The sequence below is a fragment of the Telmatherina bonti genome (assembly GCF_933228915.1).
Source record: "Telmatherina bonti genome assembly, chromosome: 14".
Lineage (NCBI taxonomy): Eukaryota > Metazoa > Chordata > Actinopteri > Atheriniformes > Telmatherinidae > Telmatherina > Telmatherina bonti.
In genome coordinates, this window is record NC_136612.1 from 30406769 (window position 1) to 30421447 (window position 14679).

At 37.9% G+C, this 14679-nt stretch overlaps 1 protein-coding gene across 1 annotated transcript; it reads left to right on the forward strand.

The window, feature by feature from the left end:
- Window positions 1-2174: 2174 nt before the first annotated feature.
- Window positions 2175-10141, forward strand: limd2 (LIM domain containing 2; the record flags this gene model as incomplete). Its single annotated transcript, XM_079252914.1, has 4 exons — window positions 2175-2260; window positions 9480-9524; window positions 9751-9887; window positions 9982-10141. The coding sequence occupies exons 1-4, from the start codon at window positions 2258-2260 to the stop codon at window positions 10139-10141; spliced, it is 345 nt and encodes a 114-aa protein (XP_079109040.1). The 5' UTR covers window positions 2175-2257.
- Window positions 10142-14679: the final 4538 nt, after the last annotated feature.

The window sequence follows — 14679 nt, forward strand, 5'->3', positions numbered from 1 at the left end:
ATTACTTTCAGACGGGAATGGTGAATATTGGAAGTTTTTATATTAGACAGCTGTTTTTGTAAGTACATTTTTACTTTTTAATTTAAAGGGTTTCTTTTAATTCTCTAAAAAGTAATAAAATAGTATTTTCACTTAAATATAAAATATGTATTTACATATATACACTGCTCAAAAAAATAAAAGGAACACCAAAACAACACAATGTAACTCCAAGTCAACCACACTTCTGTGAAATCAAACTGTCCTCTTTGGAAGCAACACTGATTGACAATCAATTTCACATGCTGTTGTGCAAATGAAATAGACAACAGGTGGAAATTATAGGCAATTGGCAAGACACACAATAAAGCAGTGGTGACCACAGACCACTTCTCAGTTCCGATGCTTTCTGGCTGATGTTTTGGTCACTTCTGAATGCTGGCGGTGCTTTCACTCTAGTGGTAGCATGCTACTCTAGTGGTAGCATGAGACCCACACAAGTGGCTTAGGTAGTGCAGCTCATCCAGGATGGAACATCAATGCCAGCTGCGGTAAGGTTTGCTGTTTCTGTCAGCGTAGTGTCCAGACCATGGAGACACTAGGAAACAGGCCAGTACTTTAGGAGACATGGAGGAGGCAGTGGGAGGGCAACAACCCAGCAGCAGGACCGCTACCTCCTCCTTTGTACAAGGAGGAACAGGAGGAGCACTGCCAGACCTCTGCAAAATGAGCTCCAGCAGGTCACAAATGTGCATGCGTCTGCTCAAACAGTCAGAAACAGACTCCATAAGGGTGGCATGAGGGCCCGACGTTTGGTGGTGGATGCTTTAATCCAGGTCTGGGAGGAGATCCCTCAGGAGAAAATCTGCCGCCTCATCAGGAGCATGTCCAGGTGTTGTAGGGAGGTCACACAGACACGCAGAGGCCACACACACTACTGAGCCTCATTTTGACTTGTTTACAAAAGCATTACATAAAAGTTGGATCAGCCTGTAGTGTGTTTTACCACTTTAATTTTGAGTATAACTCCAAATCTAGACCTCCATGGGTTGATATATTTGATTTTCATCATTTTTGTGTTACTTTGTTGTCAGCACATTCAACTATGGAAAGAACAAAGTATTTAATAAGAATATTTCATTCATTCAGATAAATAAAATAATGAAATAAAGGGAACACTACAGTAACAGGTTGTAGGTATATATATAGGTATATATATATATATAGATATATATATATGTGTGTGTGTGTGTGTGTGTGTGTGTGTGTGTGTGTGTGTGTACCTACAATGCAGACATGAACTGTCCCAACAGTAAACTTAATTTTTGCTAGATTTGCGCAACATTAAAATTCTCAGCATGCAACCACCCAGCCTGTATATCTATGTATATTCAACCCTCAAAGCTATCACTATTGTTAATGTATCCCATGACACAAGAACATATTTCATGAGGTTTAGTTTAGTCCTAATGTGAGAGAGAAGCACAACTTTATTTAAGAATCACAAAGTATATTTCAATGTTATACCAACTTTGCAGTTATTACAACATAGTTTCATTCTTAATCACGCATTTAATCTCTTTCCTCTTAATATGGAAGATTTTTCACTAAAATATATAATCTTTTTTTCAAAAATATCATCTTGACAAGTCACTAAGTCAGCACCTATGCATAAATTGTGCATACGCAAATATGGGAGTCAAATGGGAGAAATGGTTCATATACATTCTTTCTGAGAGCTTTCTTGTATCATTATTTATGTTAACATAATTAAATTGATATAGCTGTGATGAGACAATAGCACAGAGGGCGACACTATAAACATCCATGACGTATTAAGGAACAACAGCGTGAATTGAGATGTCTTTACTTATAACTAATATGCAATGACTTAAACCTAAGAATTAAAAACAGTGTCACAACACTTAAACCAGAAAGTGCACATTTATAATAAATACCACTTTTAAATGTATCTAAATTGTTGTGAATCTTGTGCAGATCTCATTTTTAACCGATGAGCTTTCATATGTCCGATACGTCCTGAATGCGCCAGGAGCAGATGGGAACCAATAGCGTGCGACATCCTGCTGAAGAAGAAACTGTTCTGCTGAAAAGCGAGACGAGGAGCGAAACGCTGCTGAGAAACTCACCGGCAACCGGTACAGCTTCCGCAACAAAGCCTCACAGACAAGAGAGCAAGAGCAAATAATCTGCCCTCAGTCTCTGACTGAACAGACTCTTTAGTTTTCAGCCAGTGTGCCGCAGACGAGAAGCGCAGATGGTGAGTGCTTTTTCTCGTCCGTGTGTCTGCAGCCTCTCCTCCCTCCGCCGCTCTCCCTCTGCTTCTGTCTCTTTTTTGTGAGATGAGCTGGGGTGATGATGTTCGTCCACTCGGGAAAATATAGCTCCCTACGAGCGTGGTTTGTTATGTATGCTCCTGGTTATTTTTTCTACATAAGCTAATAATATGCTCTGAATTGTGAGGATTTAAATGCCTGCCGCCTTGTTCTGCAAAAATGCGAACAGTACGCCGATTCTTGTGATGTATGTTGGTTAGCTAGCCTGATAGCTAATTTATATCAATTTTATTTCATATGAATTCATTACTACACTGCATCCCACATTAAGAAACCCATTCCTTTATGAACAATAGTTTAGTTTCGTTTAATTTCCTCCTTTTTGTTGATCGATTTGAAAATGGATTTGTTCTTGGACATGATGTGGCATGCATCAGTGTTTTTGTTTTGTTTAAGCCATATTACCAGTACCTAGCAGATGATTTAACTAACATTTTTGGAGACAAGGTGTAATAACTGGCTTGTTAACTTGGAGACACAGGGGCAAATCTGGCACATTGAAACAGAAACAATTGTACACATTGAATTGAGTGAGCATGCATGGCATCTTTCTTGTTATCTTAGTTCATCTTAGGTTTTTCGTGATCATTCAGTATTTAAAAAAGAAATTATTGTTCATTTTCCCTGCATACATGGCCTTAACAGCATCAGGGTTTTTCATTAACAGCATTCAACTACTCATTTTAATACCAGTACAGGATCAAAAATCTGGATAGGAGGTTTCCATGCCACTCAATGTTTTTTCTTATTTCTTAAAAAGTGATTAACCAGTTTTAATTCCAAGAGAAGACGTGGTAAAGCATATAATCTTATATAAACCTGACCAAAGGTCAGAGATGCAACCATGTTTATTGGAATCTGAAACTAATGGTCCTTAACGTGTCCACTGAAGCGTAAAATCTCATCTACCAAATAGTTGAATGAGCTACTAGAGTTTCAGTACTTGAGGGAGAAAAACAGATTTATTTCCTATGTTTGTGTTGTCACATAGTTTTCTACAGCTATGTGGTCTAGTAAAACCACTTTGTATCCATTCAAGGCACCACAGCCTCAGCAGCTTGTAATTATTGTCTCAACATATGGCTACAAGGCTTAACTAAGTGCACGGTTGTTTTCATTTCCTGTCAGTAGACTGCCTTATTGTCTGACTGACGGTCTTACTGTAAGAACTGATAGGACTGATTGACACCCTTCTCTACTGGCTGATAAATATGTCAGTATTTCGGGTGAATTTAGGGGGTTGGTTTTAGTTTTAGTACCATGTGTTTGCCCCAGAAATAGTAGGGGAAGAGGCTTTAAACACAAATTGTGTGACGCTGTGGTAATTTTATTAGACCATATGTTATTTTGTCAGGCAATTACTATTAATGGCTCAAAAACCTGATTTGCTGTGCGTGTTAGAAGCTCCATATGTTTAAAGGAGGGGGTGTTTACTCTATGTCAGAAGTGTTAGACATTATTTAATGAGTCCCAAGTGTTGCACTGAGCATTCGTCTGTCTGGTTAGGAAGATAGTCTTAATATAAAAGTCTTTTTTTTTTTTTTTTTTTTTTTTTTTGAAAGAGTATAGCTCTCGTTAAATATTGAGAATTAGTGCTTTAAAGATTTGTGATTAAGTGATTTATTTTGTACAAGTAAAGTTAGATGTGTCAAGAAGAGGTCATCATTTTCCAACAATCACAAAACTGCTGAAATTAGACATGCATGCAACTCAGTTTAAAAGGGGATTTTTTTTTCTTTTTTTTCTCCACAGAATAAAAATATCACTTTAGACTAAAAACTTATAAAACTGTGTTATGACTTAGACACTCTTACACATTTCCTTTTTCTGACAAGGTCCCCTCATAACACAAATCCAACAGAGTAAATCAAGACTTTACTGCTTAACTAATACAACAACAAAGATATGTCAGTGAGAGGAAAAAAATATAATTCTGTTTTCTGCTGCAGAAGATATAAAATGCTTAAATATTATGTTTTAAAGCTTCTTTGTTTGCTTTGATAGAGCCCAGTATCTCAGCCTTTGCAGTCAAGATGCCATTTGAACTCTGTGTGACTCACAATTATTGCGTTTTTTAGTATTATTATTTTTTTTATTATTTAATCTAAACAGATTTAAATTTGATCAGTCACCCATATCACTCTAATGTTGTTGTTCCTGTGGCTGTGAGTACTGACCTACAAAGACCACAAATAAAACAGCTATAAAAATACTCCAGTTTTCCACAGTGCCATCAGCAGCCAGCAAATGTCTAAAATCAGATTTACACATCCCGAGAGTGCTGTCTATAATATGCCGGCTGCTCAAATTCAACTTAAATGATCTTATTTAAAGATAAAAACAAATAGCTAAATGAGCCTTATTGAGTGAAAGCGTGTTAAATTTCCTCGTTACTTGGTCCTGGTTGTCTCTGTCCCTGACAGAAGCAAATTTTGTCATGGAAATTCTGTTGTTATTGCACAGCAGACATTTGCATGTTAAGTCTTTTTTTTCCACTTAAGATTAGACAGAGCTTGTTTTCCTGAATTCCAGTTTGGGAGGGAGAATTTGATTGTGAAATGTTCACTCTTCTCCAGTACAGCGATAACATCTGATCAGGTGTAACGCTTGCTGTTCTTTCCTCAGCATCTTCAATGAAGTTGCATCGGCCAGCATTCCCCCTCGTGTCAAGTCTACACAAGCTACATATTTCCAGAACATTCTTACACAGGCCCTCACTGGTTTTTATATTTTAAATTTTAAGAAGAAAACAAATCGAGAGCAGCTGCTGTCGGTCTGTAGCCAAAAAGAAAGGAATGTAATCTATTTTTCTTTCAGGACAGGTTCAAATAGATTGAAACTTGGTTTTTATGCCTGCTACAATGATCAGATCTTAATGGTTTAACTGGGATTTCAAGCAGCTTGACATAAAACGGAACTAAACTTACAGATGAAACGCAGAAGCAGTGCAACATTAAAGCTCAGTAAGCAGAAGTTTCTGTCTACCAATTTCACATGAAAAGTCTGCAGCACTTTGACGATGTGAATGCACCCTCCTTCTCAGAAGAGATGCATGCAAATGACCAAAAATTTACTTGGTTTTGTTAGAAACTGCTTCAGTTGAACAGAACTGCAAATAAATGGAAAAACAAAGAACTGAAAAAGTCAGCAGAAATTAATCTGTCAGAACAGGCTGTTCTTTTGACAGCTGTCAAAGTTAAACTGGATTTTCAACTTTTGATCAGACTGAGTGTACTCTGCAATGATCATTATTTTCTGACAGTTAAGAATAAATGAAAAATCAAGCTAATAAATTGCCTGATTTTTAGTTTTACATTGTTTTCCAGACTTGTTTCACCACAACTGACAAGGTTTCACAAAGTCTGAATGCTTAACAGGAAGTGAAAAAACAATTGTTTGTCAGCATACAAAGGACAGGCTGTAGAGACATGCAATGGATGTCCTTTGCCTCCAAACACAGAAAAATGCTCTGTCACATTTTTCTTATGTACAGGAAGTTCAGAAACGGAAGAGAAGTAGTGGTTGACCAGACACTTAGCAGACTACTGGATGTGATTACTCTGCAGACTGGTGGGGTGAATATTTGCCTATGCTTCCACAAATGACCCCATTTCATCCAACTTTCAGTACCTTTACAGCCTGTCAAGTGTCTAAACTCCATGTTCAACCTTTAGAGAAGTTTATTAAAAGCTTCAAACTAATTTTGAGAGTTTTCCTCTTGCCTGTTTGTCTACATAAGTTATTTAGTCTCTGTTTACTTAGAGTTACTAACTGAACAAAGATTACTGCAAACAAAAAGTTTATCTTCCCTGCAGCAGCTGCTTTCAGAGTTGGATCCTTGTCATGGCATGCAAGACCAAAAAGAGATATATACTAAGATATAATCTGCTAAATGTTAGGAGTACTGGACTGGATTTTTTACGCATTGTGGCTTGTTTAAAATCAAAGATCTTTACAGCTGATAATATTATTAACAGTTTGATTTTGAATGATAAGATGTTGTATTTTTTTTTTTTTTTTTGTCTCCTGCTGTTCCAGATGATTAAAAATGGTCATGTTTCTAAAAATAAGCATTGAAATAAAGGGGAGGCCTTATTTTGGAGAACTGACAGAATTTGTGAACATAGGGTCAGCATTCCCTTGAAAGGGCATGTAGTCGAGAATCTTTCAACAGTGTGATAATCACATGTGAAGCTGTAAGGTTTGACTTATTAGCACTGCAAGAGAAGAAATGTACAGATAGATCTGCCCATTTAAACTTAAAGAGCCCATTTAACTTTAATCCAAGTAAAAACTTGCAAGAGTTCTAGGATTTGGTTAAATGGTTTTTATTTATATCAGAAGAAAGCTCTTGTAAACATTAAGCTTCAGACAAGAGGTCTGCGTGGTAGTTATGGTGCTGGTTTTAGATCCAAAATAGTGCATAACTGGTCCATCCTCAAGCCCTGGAATTAAATCATGGCCTGTTTGTTGTATTGATTGAAGATACTCTGCATAAAAAACTTAAACTGGGAATTGCCATCGTGGCTGTGAGCCAACATGAGGTATTTTGAAAGACTCTCAGAAAGACAGCGGATGTAATAAGTGCGTTGACAAACTGTCTCTGAATATTTTCAAAGCGAACAGAGAAACCGGTTGCAATCAGCCCACAAATACTTGAGTGTTTGCAACGTGAATATAAACACACTCGCTGACATGTGCGAGGAAGATTAAGAGTGGTGTGAGGGCTCAGTGGAAGGAATTGATGTTGTGAGTTAAGTTTCCAGTAGGAGCTCTGTTGCAAGACCATTTAAACACTTCAGTAAAAGTGCCCTTTGTTTGTTAAGATAACTACACTCCAGCTGGCTGGAGCTCCTCACTGGTATGTCCGATTGCTCCACATTAAAAACAGTGTTAGGCAAAGCAAAGCTGACCAAAGAAACTTGACGTTTGCTCATATTGACTTTTCATTTCTGTCATTCATGTGTTGTTCTATTTATTGGTCTGAAGCACTCATTGATTTTTTTTATTCTGCCATAAACAGATCATTATTTTGTGAACTTTGATCTTTTTTGCCGCAAAATGTTGATTGCTGCTCGTTAACAGCAAATTACTGGAAAGAAAATAGGCCAATGCTTGAGTTAATACTGTCACTGTTAGGGCAGTGTAAGACAGAGGAAACCAGATGTGTCATAACAGCTTCCTGCCACACTCAAGCTGCTTGGTAGCAGCTTAGGTTTGTGTACATATAAGGCAAAAAGAAACAACATGGCACAACTTTATCTGAAGTCTTGCAGGATGCATGTGTAAGTGGAACATCTGTCTTCTCAAAATAATCTTTCTGCTCTGTTGAGCCAAAAAACATTTGCCATCCCTTCAAACTCATCTTGGTTTTATGACAACTGAAGCCCTGGCTGACAAAATTTCCATTTTCTTGCAGCCTTTTATCGAAGTACATATTCTGTAAATGCAGAACTTCACAAATTCAAACTTCAGTTTCAGTAGTGTAAAAACATTTGAGGAGGAAGATCAAAGTCGTCCTGCTTGAGCAGCTACCCACAGTAACAGGAAACAACGTGCTTTAAGACAAGAAAATATGAGCTGTGTTGCAGTTAGCAGCTACATATCAACTCTTATCAAGAGCAATTGAGGATGAGGAGACGGCCAACTGTTGGGATGCGATTGCATCTACAGGAAGCTGCATGGCCTCACTGCTAATGAACTAATCATTAGCATCCGGGTCGGCATAAGTGCAGACAACGCCTATGCTATTCCCCCTGGTCGGGTGTAAAGTGCCACATTAATGAAAGCATGTCTAAAATAGGTTGCAAATTAGAGGCTGTAGTCATGCTGTTTATATTATTAATGGAAGAGTTGTGAGAACCAAGAGGAAACCCAGGAGAGACACACAGATCAGGAAGGGTGATATAATAGCATGTTTAAAAGAAGTAATACAGACCTGTCAGCTGAAAAATGCTACTGTCATACCTGTTGGCACCTTGGCTGATAACTTTGGCTTCTTGGGCTTTGTGTTGTGTCACATAACAATGAGCATTCGTTATATCAGACGTAACATGGATGAAAACTTTTGGCCATCATGTGTACTGACATCTCCTAAAGAATTTCCATCAACTTAATTTTGTTTTGCTTTACGTATTTGACCTTAGAGTCTGAAAGTAATGCCCAAAGTTGGATCAGAAGTTGTCTTTTCATACTGAAGATCTTCCTTTTTGTTTGCAACTCCACTCGTAGGCCCAAATCCCACTCCTACCCATCCAGTTTCACCTTGTTTTCCAGCTCCAGCCTTACATAAGAAGCATTTAGCAAAGTCTGCAGTGGACTTTACTCTGCCTCTTCAACAGAGGCTTCCCTTCTTCTCTGCACTGAGGGTTTTCTGTGGCAGCTACTCTGCATGTGTCTGAATGTTTCTGTGTTTATTAACCACTTGAATAACCAGTTAGTCCTCCATAAAGATGCAACCGTGTTTGGTTTAGCCTGAGTCTTGATGCCACCGTACTCCACAAGGCAGAAACAGTCAGGACTACTTTGTTTCTCCCCTCCAGCAAAGTTTTACTTCTTCTCTTAGCCTTCTCGCTGCCTTGGCAGTCTTTCAGCTGCTCCTGTCAAACTACAATGACATGTTGGCGGTACGAACACTTACTGTGTGCAAGATTTACTGCAGACCTCTGTGGTAAATGCCAGCCAAAGAAGAAACTGACAAACGTGCAAAATCGAAGAGCTTGAGAATTAAGATTTGTATCACTGTTGTTTATTACTTCACTTTAAAATTAAATCTACCATTTGTAAGAGGTGTGAAAAGACAAATGCTTTAACTTGAGAGCTGCTTCTGAGTTGTGCTATGCTGGCGGCAGCTCTTTGCAGAGCAGCCCATGGCTCGGCTCACATGACCAGACAGAAGGCACCTGATCCTCTCCCTGGGGTGCAAAGAGACAGATGGAGCAAATTGAAATGGGGAGAGAGAAAGATATCAGATTGACAATAAAAACACACGGGTAAAGGTAAAAAGATATCCATTGTGAGGTTGTTTTGTTGCCTGTAATCTTGAGGAAAGCTTAATTAACCTATGGAACTGATTTACTACAGATCACATACATTTCTTCCTTTTTAAAATGTTGAATTGTTTTTTTCTTGTTTTCCTCCCAGGACACTAGAAACGCCACCGAAGAAAAACCTGTGCAGCGATCTAAGGTAAATATACGGGACATGGAGTCTTTTTTTGTATCGTCCCACCATGAAGGTGTCTGTTCATCCATGTGTTAGTCATGCACCACTTCACATCAGCCTTTAATCTCACAAGAAGCAAAACAGGCCTTTACTGCTTTCTGTTTCTCTTCTCAGAATTATCTTTCATCTTGCTTGATTCTAGCTGCCAGTTTATGTGTCTGATAGTAAACTGGATGTTTTTTATGGTCAGTCTTTTAGCTTTAAGACACAAAAGGAAGTGTGTGCATCATGTGAGAAGACAGTCTACCCAATGGAGAGATTGGTGGCCAACAACCTGGTCTTCCATTCAACATGTTTCTGTTGCAAGCACTGCAACGCCAAACTCAGGTAACTGTGAATACTTGGCTCTTATTTTGGGATTATTTGACTTATTTTCATCCTTTAGCGTCACCTAACTGTATGATTCTTTCCCGTCTCGCAGCCTTGGCACCTTTGCAGCTCTTCAAGGGGAGTTTTACTGCAAACCTCACTTCCAGCAGCTTTTCAAAAGCAAAGGCAACTACGACGAGGGCTTTGGACGCAAGCAGCACAAAGAGCTCTGGGCTTCCAAGGAGACGGATACTATAACAAAGACCCCATAGTCATATCTGCCTGTCCTGGCCTAGATCTGCCTCTTCTTTTTCCTTGTCCTAACACCTCCAGTTTATTATGATGCCTCATATGCTGGGGGCAATGTTAAATCCCTCACGCTGTCTCATGCTTTTAAAAATGCCGACAGAACAGAAACAAAAAGCTTGGAAATGTCTGGCCAGTTATAATCAATACCACTAACTATTTTATAGATAAAGTCAATTGAGAATCTTTACTTCTTTGATATTGTTTTCCAATTTCCGTTTTGGAATTGATAGTTGAGTGTGACCAAAAGCCTTCTCTGGCATGAGGAGTGAAACAAAATACACTAACTTTTTCGCCCTTTTTCATTTGGAATATCTTTACTGTATACTCAGGCAAACATTTCAGCGGAGTATAAAAAGCATCAATGTTTTGCAGTAGAGCACATGCTCAGGTCAGTTTTATCCCAAGGACTAAAAAAATCTTTAGATTTCATAGTTTCACTCATTGTAACGAGACAAAAAATGATCATCCTCAATGGTATGACAATACCGTCAGACTAGTTTGTCTTGGTTCATCTGTTCAAGGAACAAACAGGGTACACAGTACTGTAAAATAACCATGCACATCAGCAACCGCTCACCTCATGCTTTGATTTCACTGGTTTCCTTTATTATTGCCATCATGCCTAGTTTGATCACTTCATCCCATCTTTCTCATTTTAATTATCACTTTATTCTTTCGTTGCGTTTTGGTATGACTGGGTCTTAACAGCCTTATGACTGTTAAACTTTTGGTTCTGAATGGTTTTTGAGGCATTGATATGTAGCAAATGATTTTTCCAAGGGAAGTGATATCCTCTTTGCTTTTATCAGTGGAATTTTAAATGGATTTGTCAGATTGTTTTTTTTTTTTTTTTTGTACACTATTTGTACATAGATCTGTAGTTTGTGATTTGTGAACATTTCCCACCTTAATGTACTCTTGCACATGATCACCAGACAAAATAATCGAAAATCACAAGAAAATTCAGTCCCTCAATCTGTTCCATCAAACGTGAAGAGTTACTATGAATGTTTGATTATTAATACAAATATGTCATAAATAATAACGTTGGTGAACGAGCTCAATAGGAAGTCCCAGAGTTTTGCTCCTTTGTCGTTTAACGCATGTCAGTCGATGTCTTGTGATGATTTTTCCAAAGCAGTGTGTTCATATAACTATGTAGTCTATGGGAACATGAACGTATCTGTCCAGTCACTCTGTCCAGTTGTTCCCTTTTCCAGGTTTCCCCTTTGAATTAATGCCTTCCTTATCATATCTCTTGTCTTATTAGATATGTGCAACTTACCGACTGGACCTATTCTTCGTAATATTAATTTTACAATAAGTGGATGGAGAGTTTGTCACTGTATGGGTTCTGAGATGTGTGCCTGCATGCTGCATGCAAAACCCAGGAAAGAGCACCCCCTGCTGGGGAAAGTAGGTCAGTAGCGTCTACTGCGAGAGGGAAGAAAATTTGTCCATGCACTCAGCCTTTATTCTGCATTTTTGTTGCCTCAGTCTGGAGTGCAGCTGCTGCACACCAGCTGCCTTTCAACTCTTTTAATTGTAACACCTTTGAAAATTCAGTTAAACAAGGTTTCCGTGTTTATATTCCATTCGAAACAGTCTAAAGCCATCTAGCTTACTTTGGAAAGTGCGTGTTACCGTTGACACTTGAATGACAGAGTAAATTTCTTGTGATGGAAGGTTTACTGTGAATTTGAGCATGCTGTGCAGAAAAGAAAGCTAAAATTCAGCAGATACTTTTTTTTTTTTTTTTAAAAAGAGAAGCCTTATAAAAAGAAATAGCTGATTTTATTGTGTTTTAAACATGAGTGAACGAATTTCTATTAAAACGTCTTCTGTTTATGCCTTTTCAAGAACAGACTCCCTCACTCTACAGCCCCAGTCTTTGGACAGGATTAATTCACCCAACCAGCAGCTGGTTTGTTTTTCCCTGAGTAAACATTTTATCCACATGCAAAGTCATTCTAATTCTTTGTTATGCAGCCTTTTTTCTTCTGTAATTTTAAAATGGTCCTCTGGATCCTGGAGAATGCTTTAAAATCAAAGAATTGTATCTGAAAATGCTGTCTTTGTCATTCTCCTTAAGCAGTTCGCCAAGGTACAACAGCAAAATCTGTGAATTGCATTTTCCAAGTGTAATAGAGCATACAAGGTACACTTTACACTGGTGCCAACAGGCTCAGGTGAATGATTGCAATGTTATGTTTTATTGTTAAATTTATGAGTCATTCCTGTGCTGAACATTATATGAACTTACTTTTCATTGCTGTTGTCACCGAGACATTATAAATGTATACAACTTTAAAAGTGTGTTCTGTAATACAGACTTGATGTGGATTGAGGTGGCCTTACAGCAAAAGGATGCTTGGACTGTGTTTGCAGTCTTTCACCTGTATTCTCCCTTCTGTCTGTTGGTTAGTTGTGCTATGGGACATTTTAAAATGTAAGCGCCCCCTTTCTACACCGATATACACAATCATTTTGTGCATAGTCTTGTTTTTATCTTTGTTTTTTACGTGCTTTTTGAAAAAAAAACCCCAATAAAATGCTGGTGTTGATTTCATAAATTGATTTTACTGTGTGATTAATGTCAACGTTGATTTAATCCTTTATTTCTTTGTAGCTGTTAAGCACCTGAACATGGTTGAACTAAATGAAAGAGATAGAAAATTTTGCCATATATTAATTATGATCATCTTACTAAGAAGCTGAGCTTCATTCATTTCATTTAGATGAGCCATTAGATGCATCCTGTCCAGAATATCTTCGCACATGCTAGGAAACAGTTAGCCTTACATGTAACATACTAAAGTGATGCGTAGAAACTGCTAAAAAAAACAAAAAAACACTTCCAATCATTGGCATCCAATCATAACACTGCTCATTTCTCCACTACGAAGCAAACCACACAGCAGAAACTTTTTAACCCTTCCTAAGGAGAAGTTATTGGCCTGATAAGCCAGCCTAACAGTTTAAAAGTGGATGAAGTTAAAAGAACCCCACTGTAATCATTATACCAAAAATTAAACATCTTTAAGTTTAACTAGACAATATACGAGACTGGAATACCAAGGCTTTATAAGATGTGCCAAAATAGTGCTCATATTACTCATAATGAGCAATTGTGAATGTCATAATTGCTCATATTGCTCATCATCAGCCTGTCGTGCAATCTTCTAGGGTTAGATCAGCAGAACCAGGAACAACCTGATCAAGAAGTTTGGTTCTGTACTGGGGAGAACTCTGGAGCAGACTGTCCAGAAAATTATATTGTACAAGCTGGTAAACATAATGTACAATATTCACATGCTCTACAACGAGATGAGGGAAGTTCAGTGTTTATACTAAGAGGCTTTTTCAGGCATCTTATCAGACAGAAAGGTACCGGAGGTCATGGCTGTTAGCAGCATCACCCTCATGAACAACAACATATATGGATATGTCTATAAAATATCATAAAAAAATCAATTAAAAGTACAAAAACTGTTTAAGAATAATCCAGAAATTTACACATTATTTGTTTTCATTTAGTATTTGGGTTCAAATTTAAATCCTCCAATAGTTTTTTTTTTTAAATTGCAAATAACAGATTTGACAAACATACAAACAGTGATGACAGCGAGTCAGGACAATGAACAGTGTTTATAGACATATGAGAATAAAAAAAAATAAAGGTATGAGCAAGAGACGAAACTATATATAAATATCAACTGGCAGTTCAGCTTCATTATCAGGTAAAGAGAAAATAAAATGAAATGAAATTGGATTTAGTTACACAATGTTTAAAGATAGCTTGTCATTAAAAGCTGAAAGTGTACAAATGCTTTTCCTGTTTGTGAAAGAACTTAAGGTGCATAAATAAACATTTAGTTCAACGAGGACGATATGGATGTTTGGAAGGGATTTCCTGTATTTGGACTTATGTATGTGAAATTTGCCCATCAAAATTAATATGTTAACGATGTGGTTTAAGAGTTTATCATTGCTATTATGTCTGCAGATCATGTTTTTGGGGGTGATTAATGCAGAGTCACCACTTTTATTCAGGATAACTTTTTTTGACATCTTTCCAAAATAAAAGTTAGGGTGAGGGCAACACCAAAACAGGTGTAGACAGATTCAGGGGAAAACAGTTTCTGGCTCAGTACTGCAAAATGAACAGAGAGGGTTAGTATTCATTATTTCGGAGATGTTTGCATGAGATTGATTTATATTGTGTAGAATTTCGAAAAGTACTTCTCTTATTTTACTAGAAATACCAAATTGAAAGGAATTTAGCCAGTTTTTTTTCCCGCCAATCCAAAAGCTACTCCAATAGTTTACACCAGTGACGTCACAACCGGACCGCCCCTCTAACAGCATGATGCGCGCTCCGGTAGAAAGACCTCCACCGAGTAACAGCGCGTCCCCGCGGCTGCACGGCGTTAATTTAGATAGTTAGCAATCAGAAATCCCCCCGGGGAGAAGTCCCAGTTACAGAGTACGTCTGGACGAC